This window comes from Prinia subflava (assembly GCF_021018805.1).
Source record: "Prinia subflava isolate CZ2003 ecotype Zambia chromosome W unlocalized genomic scaffold, Cam_Psub_1.2 scaffold_22_NEW, whole genome shotgun sequence".
Lineage (NCBI taxonomy): Eukaryota > Metazoa > Chordata > Aves > Passeriformes > Cisticolidae > Prinia > Prinia subflava.
In genome coordinates, this window is record NW_026960606.1 from 6,757,495 (window position 1) to 6,775,922 (window position 18,428).

The 18,428-nt window shown below is 42.8% G+C and overlaps 1 protein-coding gene across 1 annotated transcript in view; it reads left to right on the forward strand.

Moving 5' to 3' along the window:
• Positions 1–822: 822 nt before the first annotated feature.
• Positions 823–18,428, forward strand: part of LOC134564845 (rab proteins geranylgeranyltransferase component A 2-like) — a 104,165-nt gene continuing 86,559 nt past the window's right edge. The window contains 3 exon segments of the mRNA XM_063424068.1: positions 823–894; positions 6,214–6,266; positions 13,192–13,264. Coding sequence (XP_063280138.1) covers positions 823–894; positions 6,214–6,266; positions 13,192–13,264 — 198 coding nt within the window.

An 18,428-nucleotide genomic window follows, 5' to 3' on the forward strand; every position in this document is an offset into this window, starting at 1 on the left:
ATGGCAGTATTTACAAAAAACAATCTCCTGTTTACATGAGTAGAGTGTGAGAAAAGTGAGAACTTCTACTTTATTATGAACACTCAGAAAACTAGGAAAACTCATGGTGACAGTATCCAAGAAGGCTGGGATGGAGACAGTGCTCAGGCAGTGGCAGTGAGAGCAAGTGCTGCCATAGGGGACTGAGCAGATAAACCTCACTGTTCATCACTGGGCTGTCCTGAGCCTGCTGTTTGTGCTGCCTGCTGGGTACCCTCCTTCTGTCTGCAGCTGCTTCTGAGGCAGCCCTGGAGTCTCTCCCAGCACTCCCTAGGGCATTGTAAGAAACATTGGTACAAACCTCAGTTTCTTCTGAGTGCTGAAGTGGCTGTGCCACCATGTTTGTTAGTTTAATTGGAGCTACTGTTCCAATTCAGTCTGCTTGCCACTTTGTTTCTTTCCAACGGGAAGCCAGACACAGGAGGACGAGGGTGCAGTCAGCATTGTCCCTGCAGCAGCACTAGAAACACTCCCAAGTTGGTTCACTTTGACTTTGCAGAATGTTCCAGTGAGGCAGTGAATGCATTGCCTGCTGGATGGGTGGGTGCCAAGTACCACCTATGAAATTCTACCTGGAAGAACATGTTAGCAATCCAGACATCACTAATGAGTAAAATTGCTAATTTTGTACTTATTCTTATATCTCTGTGCAGATGGAATATCCTACCTCACTGAAATTTTAAATTAATGTTTTCTTGAGAGGCTAGAGAGGCTGATTTAATACTGCATCTGATAAATGAAGGGTTAGTAAGTGGAGAAAGAAGGCAATAGCTTTAAGGAATGATGACAGAGATTCCAACTGCTGCTAGCCAGTCCTCCTTCATGAAGGAAAACTCTTTGTCCTTGTTTTTACTGGTAAGAGAAATGAGGTGCAGGAGAATCCAACATAATGCAAATGTTTCACATGTAGGTGTTTTAAGGGGGCCAGGAAGCAGAGAAAATGTTTATATTTCTTGGTAACAAGCTCTGCTATTTCTGAATTGTTTCTGCCTCAAATACAAAGAACAACTGAATCAGCATGTTAAATTGGTACAAAAATTATATGGATTCCTAAATCTTCCTCATAAATCCCTTTTATGCTGCCAGATGTTTATGTGTAACACACTGAATTATGGATCAGTTGCTGCTTTCTTGTGGTTGGATCATGCAATTCCTATTCAGACTTATTTCCTGTTAATACCATTGCAAATCTAAAAATTGTTTGGATTTGGAACCTTACTTGAGAAAATGTTCTTTTGCAGTAGCCTGTGAGGTGAGGCTCCATAGTGACGCCAAGTCCCCAGGCAGGTGCAAAGGAGAGCCACTTTATTGTAAAAAACAGGCCTTTTTAAGCAGTATGGCTTTTATCAGTTACATACCTTTAAATCATCACAAACATAATTCAACCAACCACCACACTCCACAATGGGAACATGTAATGGTTATATAACTTGTTTTTCTACCTCTACTTCAGCTGAGTCACTTTCCCATAGTACTTTTCTGCTTAGCCAATTAGCAGGCTTGAGCCATGATTTTACAAGGCCTTCCCTTTGTAAGGTTTTACCTGTATGCAACAGTAGCTCTTTGCAGATATTTCAGGTACAGTAAATGGGAGCTGTCTTTCATAGTAACTAATATGTGTGCTAACTTTGTAGGAAATTATTGGTTATTATTAATTGTACTGGAGGGCAATGATGATTCAGTGATTTGATTGCTGAGTTTGATAGTACAGTCTTAGAATTTTTTAACAATAATCTAAAAGGAGATGTAGATTCTTGTTTCAATTTTGGTGTTCTTAGTGATCTACATTACTGGATCCAAATCATTATTCAACTGTCTGTTCACAGACATTAAATATCAGGAGTGATACATGTCCTTAATCCTTTAAGCTGGCCAGACCAGCAACTGACTGATCCCCAAGAGGGATGAGTAGCAGTAAGTGTTGGAATGATCCTTTGTGAGGAAAATAGCCCAGAGATATCCAGATTTATTTACTCATTAGGCATAGGGGAAACTTAAGAATTCAGAGTGTGCCCTGCCTTGTAGTGAGGATCCAAACACATTTCAAAATCTGAATATAATCCATTTTAGGGCTCTTGAGAAATCAAAGCTCAGAACAGAAAGCTGTTTTCAAGTAAGAACAGTTTCAAAAAATACACATTTCTCTGTTACTGAATTATCTGAAGGGGACCTATTTTGCACAACTCTCTGAGTATCCTCTTGTAGACAGTTCAGCTTTCCATGCTATCATTTCATAAACTACCATTTCTCTAAGCAGGCTTTTCCAAGTTAGTTTTTTTCCTAGACAGAGGACAATGTTTAACTATATTGTAATTGTCCAGAACCCTCTTTCTTGGAAAAGGCTTTTGTTTAGTAACCACCATGCAAAACAGGTCACGTGTAGGAGAAACTTGCATTTGACAAAGCTGCCTCTTTTCCCTGTGCCCTTGTTTCTATTGGAGAAGAGAATTCAGAAACTGATGCTGTGGGACAGTCTTATTTATTTCTTGGATTCCCTGAGGTCTTGTCACCCAAGAACAAAGGGTGTTCTGTTCCAGCAGGTTGTTGGGAGCCTCTCCAAAAGCTGGGATGTGCCGGCCTCACCTTGCGGCCGCATTCCCACTTTTACCACTGGGTATGTGGGGGGCCACAGTGTCTCAGAAGCACAGGGTTGAGTGAGGAAAATTGATGCTAGCTTTCAAGAGCAAGGAAGCTAATTCAGGGAACAATTTCATCCAAGGTTAATGGAAGAACAGACCTCCAACACAGTATCAATTGGATCAAGCTTAAAGCAATCAGTTATGCCCTGGTAGCTATAACTCCGCCCAGGTCAGCCAGGCAGCACTGGTGATGTTTTACACCACTTTCTCAGTGGCTTTTATCAATAAGGAAGGAGAAACAAGTTTCTCAATTCCATTTCGAGAGTAATACTCTCTGTGCCCCAATGAAGAAAAGCGTTTTTGGGAACTCCAAACAAAGAGTAGTTGTAGATTCTATTCCAGATAGTTTATAGAGGGAGCGAAATGAACCATATCTATAAACATGGGCGGACAGCTGAGCCTGGAGCTCTCGCATAATGACTATTTGCAGCCAGGGTCTCATGTCAGTCCTGAAGTGTGTGCTGCACTTATGTATTTTCTCCTTGTCTCCTTGGTCACAATGGTCTGTGTTTTTAGCTCTTGCTTCCAAAAATTCAACTTGGAAGACTCTTGGCCTTTCTAGGCTGTGAAGCAAACATCCCAGGAACTGTTGCAACCGTTCACCCCTCCTTCTGCCCCTGGAGGTTAATTCTATGTTAAACCTTCACTTGCTGTGGAAGGTCAGCAATGCAAAACTATTTTCACTCTTTCTGCTTTATCAGTTCAGAAAAGGATGATTTTTTAAAATCCATTAAAAAAGTAATGATTAAAACCAGAAAATTTGCAGGGAAGTTATAGCTATTTTCCTGGAAAATTTGTCATGCCTGTCTTAAACTTCCTTCTTTGTATTGATACAAACATTTGTACTTTTGGACATCACCATGGAACTGGTCTCCCAAAAGAACAGCAATTTATTTGATTTGGAAGGAGGTCAGGAGGGGCAGATGATGAGGGCAGATGATAAGGGGTGGACCTGTGTTTTCTGAGGAGCAGTCTGTGGTGCGAGACTCCTCTCTCCCTTGCTGAATTGAAGATTAGTTTTTTTTGAGTGGTGATTGTTTGATTTAAAACCCAAGGTTTTGGTCCATGGAGGTTAATGTGTAAGGGGTGGAAATTCGGGGAGGAGAAGAAATGTTCTGGGAAGTTTTCATTTCTATTTTTTTTTTCTTTTCTATTTCTGTTCTTATGTAATGTAATAAAGTTTCGTTTTCTGTTTTCAAGTTTTGAGCCTGCTCTGCTCTGTTCCTGATCACATCCCACAGTAATTGTTAGGGAAAAAGCATATATTCATGGGTGCATTAACATCTGGCCAGTGCTAACCCATGACAGTTCTTCATGTGGATTCCTAAGTTACTTCAGTAATTTCCCTTTCTAAGAGCTAAAGTGACTGGAAGGGTTTCTGTGTCTCTGTCAGTGTGGGCTGCAGGACTCCTCTCTCTTCATCTGGCACCAAGTAATGTTATGTTTCTGTCTCTGCCCTATTTTGGGGGTGTTATTTCCATCAATAGAGCAGGCAGTTTTTGGAAGCTAGCTCAGAGATTTGGAACATCAGTGCTGTGGTGAAGAATGCTGTGATGGCTCCTTTTTTGCTACAGGCAGGAATGGCTACAGGTTTAGTGCCCTTGAGTCTCATTCCTGACAGTAATTATCCCATTCTCTTTGGTGAGAATGACTTGTGTTATTTCAGTTTTTTTTTTCATTGGCTATCAAAGTCTGTAATAGTATTGGCCACTGGAACTTTGATTTCTGTTATCCATTCCTGTTTGTAGCTATGATGAATATCACCTTTTAACAATGGAAGTTGTTCCCTTCATTAATGATCAGAATTATGAATTCAAATTTTTCTCAGTGTATAAAGAAAAGAGATTTGGGGTTACTGAAATAGCTGTGTTAGATGTGCTACTTTGATTAATCTGTTGTTCCCTACAAAGGCCCAAGTTAAGTCAGGCAACAAGTATTGCAAACATATATACATACAGTCTTTGTTTATAGTTTACTTGCTCTCATTACCTTGTATACCTTATTTTTTTACTTTTAATCTCCAGCCATGTTTGCATTTATCATAATATACTGCATAGGTGATTATGGGAGATAGTTTAGAAGTGGCCTATTATAAAATACTGAGTTCTGAGTTTGATTTATAAACACTGTCCAAGCATTGCCATCAGCAGTAGCTAATCTTATTCAAAATAGTCACTTCACTGCAGTGTTGCCATAAATTGCTGTAGACTGATTTTAAACTGAAGTTAGCTTCTGCCAACTAGTAATTGAAGGAGCTCTATTACTCTGTGCCAGCTGTCTCAAACGTAAAATCTGTGGTTCTTCTCAGAGAGCTACATTTACTGTGGATATTAATGAGCTGTTGACATGTGAAATTTCAAGGATATTTATTAAACGATTTAGAAAAGTAATTTGCAATTTAAAATGTGGAGATTGGCACTTTGTTTAAATTTGAAGCTGCTGGAGAAAGGTAGATCAAGACTAAAAGAGGATTACTTGAAGTGAACATGCTTCCTGTACTAATTGTGCATATGCAAAGGACTTTCTCCTAACCACTAGCTCAAGTTTCTGCTTTTGGTCCTTTGTTTATTTGCCTCTTTTAATTCTGTATCTGTAGTTATGCACCAGTTTGGGTACTGAGGGTGGCGCAGTTAGGGATGAGGCATGTTTAGCTACATTTTGTATTTGATATTCAACATCTGGAAATACAGCATTTGTAGGTTGCAGTTGTATTGTCTACATCCTTCCTAATTGGCTTATTTATCTTTCCACATAGAATTTAATTCAAAGGCAAAGGAGGGTCAAGATGGAGAATTTAACTTCTCTTCTGTGACAAGTAGAGCAAACTAGGCATGTCTTGCTTCTTGACACCTGTTACTGTTCTTATTTTTTGACTAAACTTTGCCTGTAGAGCACTTGAGTGTAGCAATGCATTTCCACACCCGAGCAGGTGTCTCTTTATAAGGGAAAGAGTTTCAGCTTACCTTGGAACATATAAGGAAGTTAAACTAGAATTTTCTATAGCCTTCTCATTGTAACTGGCTCAGTGCCAGCATAGAGGCACTGATTGGGCTTTGGAAGTGTACCTCAAAGCCTGTTGCCAAGTTCATTGGGCAAGGTGCCAAATAGCCCACCTAAGCCATTCAGTATTTAAGAAAGAGCACAAAAGAATTTACAAGCTTTTTTAGACTGCTTTAGCCAGTGTAAGAGTCTTTTCTACACTGTGTTCGACTTATATTTCTTTGTTCTATTGTCCTGGGGTGACAGGACATTTTCATGCTTTGTATCCCAATCGTGTGTTTCTGTTCCCATGCTCTCTGTTTGTTTTGTCTATAGCCGCGCCCCTCCCGCGGCTGCTTGCCCTTGCTTGCTGTTGCTAGCTTTAGGCTCGCTTTGCTGGCTTTGCTCTCTTGCTTTTTGCTTGCTTTTTTGCCATTTTTCTGCTTTTGTTTTTCCCCTTCTTTCCTTCCTCCCCTTCCCTGAAGACATCGGACCTGCTTCGGACCTTGATCTGGGAACGTCAAGGAACTCTCCCAGAGTTTGCATCTGAGAGAAGCTTTGGCACCCTCCCCAGCAGACTGTCCAAGCCATTCAGCCTCTCTTGGAGTGGTAAAAACATTTGTTGTCATCTCGGGCTGTTTTTCTTGTGTTGGGGAGTGTTTTTTGTGGTTTCTTAATAAACTAGTTTTTCCCACTTTTCCTCCGAAGAAATTCCTCCCGAACCCGGTGGGGGGGGAAGGAGTTGTAGAGTGTCACAGTGGACACGGGAAGAACCACACAAGGACACGCTGGTGAGCGAAGCAGGAAAAGAGAGCGAGTTTATTTACAAAACCCAGTTTTATACATTTGCTATGGTGCCCGTGGATTGGAGGATGGAATTCTACTTCTCAATCCACGTTGGTCGAGCTAACTGTCAATCACATTTCTCCTCCTACCTAGAAATATGTAAACAATAAAAGACAGTTAGCAAAACATGGCCAGTGTTTATAGTAGAAGGTGTGATAAGGTGAAACTTCTGACTCCAATATGAAGAACATAACAGAAGGCTTAAAAAAGTCTTCAAAACTAGGGTGACAGTAGAGGTTTGTTTCCTTTAAGGGGTTCCTTTGGAGATTTTCCCCTAATTTGTCCTAAACCAGGACATCTATGATGTTTATTATTTTTTTCATTATTCAAACCTTTTCTTTTACAAAGCATGTCCAGAGAAGTTGTCTCGCTGTTATTAAGCCATTTTGAGAAGTGCTGGACACCCTCAAAGACTTGATAAATCTTCATGTGGCTCACTCCACTCTGGCCACATGCCAAAAGATTTTATCACTTGAGTATCACCACGAGGCCTAGCCAGAAATGAGACTGGGGAGACAGATCTGGGTAGACAGAGCATGCAGGGCAGAAGACTTGCCCCTTAGTTTATTTCCCTATTATATACCTATAGCACGGTGACCATGGATTGGAGGGTAGTATTCCCACCTCTCAACCACATTGGTCAAGGAGGCTGTCATTCAACCTCCCCTTCTCCTTGAGAAGGAATTCATAACAAGGGCAGTATTTACAAAACATGGTCCTGTGTTTACATTCACGAGCGTGAGAAGCTGCACACTTCTCCTTTAATGTGAATGCTCAGCAAACCAGGAAAATTCATGGCAACACTTGAGTGTTCCTTGTATCCAAAATTCTTTTATTTGAGCATCCAAAAGTGTGCTGGGCCTTATCCGTGTACCTCCCCAGTCCAAGATCCCTGCTTTTGTAGTATGTTCCACTTCCTGCTAGACAATTTGTCTCACTTTTTTTTTCAGAACTTGTAAAATATATGTTGTAATAGACCCTGTGTCTTCATACAGCCCTCTTTTGGCTCTTTAACTTCTGTAAAGTGTGGAATCCCCCTTTTTTCTAGGAGGCTGAGATCTGATCTTACTCTCCTTGTGTTAACCCCTCCTTTGACCCAAACCCTAAAACTCCGCCCCTTCCACACCCTATAAAACCCCACAACTCGGCCCCTGTGCATTCTGTTTTTCTGCCCCTTCCGTTCCCCCTTCTGTTCTTCCCCCCCACACACACCTTCCTCCCCCTCCCCAGTCCTGGGGGAAGTAAAAATGGATCCTCGTGCTTAACCAAAGAGAGACTTGTCTCATCTGCTTCCCTGCCGGTGGCTGTATCTCCTGGACACGATGGTCACTGTTGCCATGTGATTCAACAGTAAAGTGAGGGAGTTATGGGAGTACAGCAGCCAGAGAGCAAAAGAGGTGCTTCTATAAGCAGGTCAATTTCTTGCAAGAAATTATTTAATTTCAACAAGGCAAAAAAATGTTAATTCTGGTACCTTTTGAGCTTTTTTTAAAAAGTCCTTTTTCTGTTTATTTTGGTTTAGGATACAATCTCACAGCAAAGGTATTAGAGAGTAAAACATGATCTCAGCTGGGCCGTGGTAATTCCCTTTGGTCATGTTCATATCCCAGGATATAATGTGATGTAGCACATGTGACTGCCACCATCACCCACCCTTTTGTTGGGCTGAAGGATCTCAGGAGCTGTTTGGGTTAAACCCCTCCTCCTGAAAGCCAGGCAGCTCCTAAACACCATCACTGGGCCAGAATGGGAATCTTGAATACATTTGCCTGAGTACTAAGAGGTGGCACAGGAAACTTTATGGGTTTGAAACATAAGTCATTTTGTTTTCAGATCCTTAAAATTGATGTGGCAGTAACTTCCTGTGCAAAAGACAGATGCTCTGATGGGTCAGGACTTCTTTCTGGAAGATCAGATGCAGGACAGACACATTGAGGGAGCTCTTGGGGAAAATGGGGAGGCATCAGCAGCTTCTGTCCAGCCAGCAGCAGCTTTGAGTGTCACCGTGGGAGCTGTGCCACAGCCCTGGGAAGGGCCAGGTCCCAAACCAGCACTGGCCAGCAAATGCTTTTGCTGCTCTCACGTTTTCACTGTTAATCTCCTGCTTTCAGAAGTGCCAGTTTCTCAAATGGCAGTCCGTCTGCAGAAGGGCACATTAGATATTTTCTTGGTTCAGATTCAGATTGTTCATCAGTCAGAAACAATTTGTGATTTCAATGTTCTGGACTGGAATTTGCCAATTATTTTGAAAATGGTCTTGGTAACTGAAGAAAAAAGCGAAAAGGTAACATAGGAGAAGAGACAAGGTTTTTGCAGAGATAAAATTGTACTTTGGCTACATTTCCAAAAGTTTGTAAAACTTTTTTCTGCTGTTAGCTCTGAACTGCAGATTAGAGATTTAAAAAATGTGAAGGAAAAGGAGCAGTGTTGTAATCCAGGTGAATGCCAAGTAACACAGGAGGAGTCTTGAGCAAATATAATTTAGGAAATAATGTGTGGTAGTGTCCTAGGGTGACTTTATGGTGCTTGTATCCCCAATTGTCTGTTCTGTCTGTGCTGTATATTGAGTTCTGTACCTTTAAGACTGGCTCTGACAGCAAAGTAGGGAAAGAAGAAGTGCCAAGTTTGTTTTGGAAACAGCTCTCACTCCTGCACATTCCTCTCTGGGCAGTGGTTTGTCTGAAGCACAGACTGGCAGCTGTGACAGAGATCTTTTTTGCTTTTTAGTTAGTTTTAGCTAGCTAAGGGCAGAGAAGTTCCCTGGACTGTTTATTTTTCCTTTTTCTTGCAACTCTTTAAATCTGCTCTGGACTGAAAACCCCAGAGAAGCACCAAGGGCTTGCACCTGCGGCCCACCGGGCCCGGATCTCTAGAGAGACTGGGACTGATAAAAAACTGAGTGAGCTGAGACACCCACGGCAAGGATTTTCCCAAGTTTGCCATCTCTCTTAGGAGCAGCGAGAGGTTTTATTGTTTCATATTATTCATTCTTTATGCTTGTAGGCATTTTGTTAAATAAATAGTTTTTTCCACTTTTCTCTGAGGAAGTTCTTTTTCCCAGACCGGCTGGGGGGAAGGGCCTTTTGAGTTTGCTTTCCAGAGGGACCCTATTCAGAGCTTTCCTCCCAAATTTTCCCTAAACCAGGACAGGTAGGGAAGGAAAACATCTGTGCTCTAACTTGGTAGAAAAAGTATTTTCCACCTCTGCTGTTACACCTTCAAAATGCTTCCTGTTCTTAGTTAGGGAATAATTGGATTGTAACCCTAAAAAGGAGAGGATAACCATCTTTGTAGTTTGCTAATATAGCAAGAGAAGAGGGGAGCTTAGGCCTTGAGATTTTGGAACAATATTTTAGCTTTAATTAGGCTTTGATCTTGACCATTACTTAAAGGAATTCCTCAGTTCATCTTCAGGGCAATTATAACAAAAATATTTGGTTACAAAGGAGTCCTAGTTGTAAAACCATTAGTCAGCTCTTCTCAGAATTCCTCTTCAAGACTTGCTATAAACTTTGCTCATTATGTCATTAATCATGTCTGCTCTGTCTTCCTTCTGTAGTGTTTTCAGATGAGAAAATTAAGCAATCCTGATTCATCATGTAGTGCAGGGAAACTAATTAAAATTCCAGGACAAAAAAAAAATCTGGAAGTTGCTGCTTGAGAAGAAGATGAATATCTGACGTGGCATTGGACAACTTAGGAAGGGTGCTCAGACACCAGAGGAGAGACAGCTGGGGTTCATTTTCCTTTGGAGGAGGGCTGTGCCACCTCCTCAGAATGGATGGGGCTCCACAGCAGGGTCATGCAGCGCTTTGTTGAACACACTGGGTTTCCTCAATACTGGGTAAAACAAATCATTTCAAAGGAAAACCAAGCTGATAAACAGAGGAATGCACGCATGCAGGATGTCTGACAGCTCACAAATAAACTTTTGTAACTTTCTGTGAAAATAATGTTAATTTCTCTTACTGGAAGTTCTAACTTTAAATAGTCTAAATATGCATGACTTAATACTGGTATATGTCGGAGTCTAGAACATCCCTCTGGCTGCCCTGGAGGGTTTGGAGACCGGACAGGGGGGTCTGGGATCTGTACAAGGGGGTCAACCAGCCTCACACAGAGCCCAGGAGGACACTGCCTCTGATCCCTGGCCATGGGAGTGAATGCCCACATTGTATGAAGAATCACAAGCTGAGAGAATTCAAAATAAGTAGTATTTAGTTTATCATAGAATGTGAATGTAGAATCTAGGATTTTTAGTAAATGGGGTTGAAGAGACAAGATGGAGGAATTGGGGAGTGGTCCCTGTGCTCCTTGTTCTTGCTCTCCTCCCCCATCTTTTGCTGAGTTGGATTTTAGAGATTGGTTTAGAGTAGAAATGACATGTTAGCATAGGTAGTAGGCATTGGTAAAATTTTGTAAATAAAAAGTACGTTGTGGACGGTGGTTGGGTCAGGGGTACTGTACATAAGGTGCGGGGCTCTCTGATCCGCCCAGTCCGCCACATGTCCTGCTCTGCTGGGGATGCCTTGCAGAGCAGAGAAAGAACTAAGATAAGGTACCCTGCCAGAGAGACCTGGCAGAGCTGAGAAAGAACTGAGATAATGAAGAATAAACAACCTTGGAAACATGCACTTGCGGACTCAGCTTGTTGTCTCTACCTTCGGTGTGAAACACTTAGGGCAAAGAGAAGACGAAAAACCTTGTTACCTCGGGGAACAGCAACCCCGAGGAAACTCCCAGGGAACAGCAACCCTGGGGAGAATCTCAGGGAATGAAGACCCTGAGAGGTATAGATTAAAAAAAAACACTCCTAATTTTAGGCAAGTGTTTTCTGGGATTTCTGTGATCATGGCATTGCTTGCTCCAACAGCTATATATTGTATTCCATATTCAAGAAACTTACAACCAGAGCAGCACACTTCCTTAAAAATAAATCTTCATGGCCATAGATTTTGGAAATCCCAGAAATGACAGATAATACATGGATATTGAACTTTTCATTCTGTAGAAGCTGAAGAAACATGAAAAAATTACCCTGCACCATTGACAGCTTAAACAAAGCTGGAAGTTATCGTCACATGCAAATGTCAGTGTCTCTTACAGATTGAAATCTCACAGAATTGGGCATTTCATAGATTTAATCTTCACTGCTTTGTATTTGTGTGATACCAAACAGCAGTAGTTCTGGAGCTCACCATGTCAGTCACACGAAGTAAGGATGAATTCCTGTTACAGAGGATTGGAATTCCTGCTTGGAAATCATCTGTAGATGGAGGTGTACTGCTCAGTCACCACATTGCAGGGTGTGGGCCCAGTCCCCCCAGTTCAGGGCCTGGCACACCACGATCCACCGTTGGAGCCACCTTTATTCTGTGAATGCTGGATTTCTTTGTATTTGCAAAAGATGTCCTATTTATGTTCTTCACTATTGCCTTGCAGGAGCTGAAAGACTTTTTTAGGTCAGTTTATAGTCAGGAGCAATTAGGCACTGCTCAGCAGACATCTGTCCTTCATATGCTAAGTAAGCACCGTGGTCCAGAGCAGCAGCCTCTGGTACTGGAGTGGGGCTGACACTCTTAATGAAGTCTTAGTGCAGATAATTCCTGTCAAAAGCATCCCATTGTAAATCTACTCAGGACAATCTAACCTGAATTTAGCTTTTCACTGTTATCACACTGATCTCTACAATTTAAAAGTGGAGGAGGTTATGGTAAGATTGATTTAACAGCCTTCACATTATTCTTTAAAATGCAATCCCTATCTTCCTCCCTACATTTTACTTTTTTTTTTTTTTTTTGGTGTATGCAATAACATTAGCTATTTGTTCAGGAGGGTATTTTTGGTATCTTTGAGTCTTCTGAAATGACAGTACACATTGCCAGAAAACAGAGTTAAATCCTGAAATAACTTTTATTTTTCAAGAACTGATGACTTTTTAAAATTTAATTGCTCTATTATTTTTCTTCTCAGAGTTGTTAAGTATTTAAGATGTACTATGCATGACAACAAAAGCCAACTAATCCAACAGATGTTTAGAGAAGTATTGGTAGAGAAATTTTAAAGAGAGCAGAGACTTTCTTTGATTAACAGCAGGACTTAATTTTCTGTGATTTAAAAGCAGTAAATAATCTTTTTCAAGGAAGAAGGTGGTAAATAGAAACTGGGATGTGCTCACGGACGGATGATCACTTTGTACAAATCAGTTCCTTTGGCTCCACCTGCAGTACATGCAGTTCAATAAGTGTTTTGCCAAAGCATCTTCACAGTCTGTAATAGGCATAATATATTGTGTAAGCAGTAGATAAACAATAAACTGCACTTTCCTGTACTTGGCATAATGGATAAGAGAGCCAGTCTTGGCCAAAAAGCAGTATTATCTCTATTTTCCTTTTCTTCACACCATCCCATGTGTTGTTCTCAGCATTATCCATTTACCCTCCAAATAATTTGATTTTAGACTATAGTGTGTTTGGTTAGAGATGCATACAAGGAGGAAAATGAAAATTATGCACTTGATTAAAAGTTGCAGAACACTAATTTTAATCTATTCTGCATGTGAAAAATCTTGCCATGTAAAATGTTTTGAATGTGTCAGACTTGGTTGTTTTTTCTTTAAATATGGGAAAGCTGTTTTACCTGTCCAACAAGTTTTCCTTTTGTTTTGTTTTTTTTTTTTTCTTTACAGGAGAAATTACTATGGTGGAAACTGGGCCAGCTTTAGTTTTTCAGGATTATTGTCCTGGATTAAAGAAAATCAGGTAAAACTTACCCAAATTGCTTCTTTAGGCCTCCTTAACGTTGAATCTCTGTTGTTTGCATGATTTATTACAAGATAAATTACCTCCAGGATTACTTCTGAGGTAGAAGGTATGAGGCTGTTAATAGCCTTGAAAATCAAACAGCGTAGGATCCCGAATGCTATTGTTACAAGGAAAAGAATAACAAAAAGTAACAAAATTGTTTTAACTATAGAAGTCCACCACCCTGTGAATCCCCAGCCCTTGAACAGTTCCTTGATCCAATCTTCAGATTCTTGCTTCACTTGTCCGATCATGTTGTTTATGCTTCGGAGGGCAGCATGGATGTTTGGAGCTTTTGAGGACAGATTCATGCAACAGAGTCCTTCAAATTCCTGGCACTCATGTCCATGCAATAATAGGAGAAAATCGATAGCAGCACGGTTCTGGATGGTAGCCTGTCTGGTAATTTCCTCATCTTCTAGGAGAGAGCTGATGGCGATGGATGTTAAGTTTGCCTGTTTGACCACCCAGCACTCTAGATGGCCCAATTCACCTAGAGCTTTGGCTGCTGCTACCCACAGAAGGAACAGGGATACAGCAACCCTTTTTGACTTTGCCCAATGAAAAATTTCTGAATTACAATTTGGGTCCAGATTATCAGCACTTCTCTTTTGAATTTTGTTTGCTGATTTGTTTTTGTGAGTCCATTCACTAATTAGTTTGGTTGGGTGTCAATACGGACAATCGCCCTCTGGTACATGGCCCCCCTAAAAGCCGGGATGGAATTCCTGCCCATGCCCGATCCCCACAAACCAAGAACAAACCCCTAGGGAGGCTTCTGGGGCTAGAGTGAGATGAGTTGTCTGGTGCAATGTGGCTTATATTATGACACCACCTCTTTGCAGTAAACTCTCCCCGGAATTGTCTTATAAGGTGGTACTCGTCAGTGCTAGAAGGTTTTGGGATGACAGAAAAATGGATGCAGTATGTTGCAGGGGAGGAACCCAATAGCTCTAACTCTTGGGGTTCCTGAGCTACCTTGGGCAAACTCCGCACCCATTCCTCTGAGGGGTTCATGGCAAACACATCTTGCTTTTGATGATCCTTGTGTGGTTGGGGGGTGTGTGCCTCTGGAATTTCGTTGGACCTGTATTTGTCCAAACTTGCTGGAAATTCTCCAGCCTGCAAAGGAATTCCTACCAGACAGGTGGACATAGGGTTCTTAGCTGCTGCAGTGGACAAACATATGTTTTCCTGCTGAAGTGTCTGTGCCAGGGTCACCCAGACGTTCTGATGTGGCTGAGGGACCATCCATGCAGCTGCCAGACTGTTCAGCATTAGCAGGATGACAACTTGGGTAAGGTTCATCATAGGGTTGAGTGGGAGGTAGGTTTTCTCTAGAAGGGAAAAATAAACATTTTTTAAAACATGTTAAAAGGTTCCTGTTTCTGCCAGAAGGAATCCATACCTAGGAAGATTCTTTTTCTTCCATCCGGCAGCGTCTTCTCTTGGAAGCATCGGCTACTTGCTTCTTATCCCCTTCTGCTGGAGCTGGATTTTTGGGGACAAAAGGTTTCACCCATTTCTGGGGAATCCTCCGAGGGCCTGAGGGAGTAGCCACACATGCATAGCCATGACCCCAGGTCACAAGCTCATAGGGACCTCTGGTTTCCCAAGTTTCTGGATCCCTAATCAAAACGAGTGGACACTGAGACAATTTAAACTGATTACCACTGTTAAAATGAAGTACCACAGGTGGACTCATTTTCAAATGAACAATTCAGAAAATTGGTGGTAAACATGGCTTTGCAGAGCTTCTGCTCTGGAGACATCCACGCAGCTGAGGCGTTCTGCCTAGCCAAAACCTGCTTGAGCGTCTGGTGTGCATGGTCAATCACAGCTTGACTTGTGGGGGAGTGGGGGATGCCAGCTTTACATTCCACTCCCCACTGCTGGACAAATTCTAGGAACTCCTTGGGCACATATGCTGGGCTGTTATCAGTTTTGATTGTTTTTGGAATTCCCAACACTGCAAAAGCTTGCACCAGGTGCTGCTTGGCATGTACAGACTTTCCCCCTGCATGGGCAGAGGCATACACTGCACCCGAATATGTGTCAATGCTCACATGAACATATTTGAGGCAACCAAAACTAGGAATGTGTGTGATGTCTGTCTGCCACACTCCACAGCTGCCCAGGCCCCTGGGGTTAACCCCCATGCCCATCAATGGCATGGCCTGGAGCTGGCAGTTGGGACAGGTACCCACGATGGCTCGAGCCTGGCTCCGTGTTAGCTGCAATTGTCAGATCAGAGCTGGCACATTTTGATGGTAATGTTGGTGACTCAGTTTTTCCTGTTGGAAGACATCAGGGAGATGTGCCTTTTCAACTGGTGCAGCAAGGGAGTCTGCCTGACAATTCCCCTCTGCAATTTCATCTGGCAAATCAGTGTGTGACCTCACATGCATCACATAAAACGGGTGCTGTCGATGAGAAACTAAATAAATTAGCCTTGAAAGCAATCTGAAGAGATGTTCATTCTCTACTTCTTTGAGCACAGCCTGTTTCACTCTGGACACTACTCCCGCCACATAGGCAGAGTCGGTTACCAAATTGATTGGTTCTGAGAACTTCTCAAAAGCTCTTACCACTGCGGCCAGTTCAGCCACTTGGGGGGATCCCTCCACAAACTCGACATCAGCTTCCCAATGCTGAGTCCGTGGGTTCCTCCAAGTCATCACCGACTTTTTGGAAGCCCCAGATGCGTCTGTGAAGACTGTGAGAGCTTTGAGTGGTCTCCGACTCCTTTTCTCATGAGGAATGAGGTGGAATTCCTCATTGAACAACTTGTGGGACGGGGCATGTACTGATATTTGTCCCCTGTAGCTGTCCAGAGATAACTGGAGACTGGCATTACTCTGCAGCAAATGCTCAAACATCTCTTTGGTCAATCTCTCAGGAGAGTTCTTTCCCTCCTCAGAAAGTCTGACTGGGAGGTGAATACATGCAAAGTCACAACCAGCCAATTCACACAATCTTACCCTGGCCTTCCGAATCAGCTGAGCTATCCACTCCTGGGGCTCTGTGATGGTCTTGGATCTTTGGTGGGAGAGGAAGACCCACTCTATTATCAAGAGTGAATCTCTCTCTTCCTCGATCCATTGAAAGATCAAACCATGCAGATGTGGCAGCTTTCCTAGAACAATGAACTGGAAAGGCACCTTTGGCTCACATCGATGAGCCTGTCTCTCTGACAAGGCTTTTTGTACCTTTTCGATTGCTGTCTTCGCCTCTGGGGTCAGCTCCCTTGGAGACGTCAGCTCCTTCTCCCCCTTCAATAAATTGAAGAGGGGTTCTAGATCTTGATTTGTGAGGCCTAGCCAGGGTCTTACCCAATTCAAAGACCCACACAGGGAGTGGAGATCTGCTAGAGTTTTTGGATTGCAACCAATTTCTAGGCTCTGCAGAACAACAGTCCTTGCAGTGATTTGCAAACCCAGGTACTTCCAAGGTGGCATCCTTTGAACCTTGTCCTCCTGCAATTGAAATCCAGCAGAGGTTAAAACTTTAACCACTAGGTCAAGCGTGTGTTGGAGTATAGAGTCATTGGGGCCACACACTAGCACATCATCCATGTAGTGAAGGATGATACCTTCTTTTCTCTTGGCGCGTATCGGAGACAGCAATGAGGCTACATATTGTTGGCATATGAAAGGACTCGATTTGAGACCCTGTGGAAGAACTCTCCAGTGATAACGCTTCATTGGGGCTTGTCTGTTAACAGTGGGAACTGAGAATGGAAACCGTGGGGCATCTTCAGGGTGCAATGGAATTTGGAAGAAACAGTCCTTGATGTCTAAGACAGCCAATTGCCAATCTCGGGGGAGCATTGTTGGAGTGGGCATCCCTGGTTGGAGGGGGTCCAGTGTCTTCTACAATTTTATTAATTTCTCATAGATCATGGAGCAACCTCCACTTGTCCTTCCCCGGTTTCTTTATTACAAAGATCAGGAAATTCCAGGGGCTTGTATTCTCCACAATGTGTCCCTGAGCCAATTGCTCTTCCAGGAGCTTTTCTAGCGCCTTGAGTTTTTCTTTACTCAAAGGCCACTGTGCTACCCATCTTGGGGTGTTTTCCAACCACTTTAACTTTTGGGTAGGGCACTCCACAGTGGCTATTTGCAAAAATGCTGGGGTGTCTTAGAAATTACCAATTGGACTCCCCACTGGGACATGGTGTCCCTCCCCCACAGTGGGGCCTTATAATCTGTTAGGAAAGGATGGACATTCGCCACCTTTCCGTCAGGTCCCTCAATTTGCACGACGTTTTTTGAAATCCTTGCCAATGTGATTCCTCCTATGCCCTGAAATTTGCCAGGCACAGGCTGTAATTCCCAGTTTGATGGCCACATGCTTTGCGGGACTACGGTAATGTCGGTGCCTGTGTCTAACACCCCTGCCACTAGGAGGCGCTCTGACCCACAGGCAATGTTGCATGCCGTGGAGGGTTTAGGTTCTCCCACCACTTCTGTCCAGTAGACCTCTGGTGATTTTCCGTCTGCTGTGATCTCTGCTGGAACCAGAATGGCTTGGGCAAGAATTTGCCCCTCTACGAGATAAAAGGGTGGGTGCATGCAGCGTGCCAACAGCATGAGGCCTATTATCTTTCCCTTAATGGTCATGGGAGCTATCTCAATTTCCAAGGGTGTGTGTGCTGTGTCCCCAATAACAAAATACTGTCCAATCCCATGTGGTAAACCGTCAGGTCCTGTGAGATGTTTGACAGGTCCACTGTTATGACCATCCACTCAGTAGATCTGAAATGAAAACCTTTGGTAGTCACAAGCCTGAATCGGCCTAGTGGCTGCCAAACCTTGTTAGTTGAACATTTAAGATTTACATTTTTCTGCACCCCCCCACCGTGTGACCCGCTGTCCCCCTTTCTTTTTAAGAGAGAGGCTTTTGCCAGTGTGAGTCCCGCTATATTTATATCTTTGCACGTTGTAGTATCAATAGCGGGTACGCGCTGTAAATTCAGTTTTTTTGTTTGTTGGATTTCTTCTGCTTCTGGGTCTGAGAGCAGGTTCTGGCAAAGTGTCCTGGTTTCTTGCAGCGGAGGCAGATGATGCGCTGCAGCTGGTCTGTTGACATTGGTTGCCTGTTTGGGTTTGGTACTGCAGGT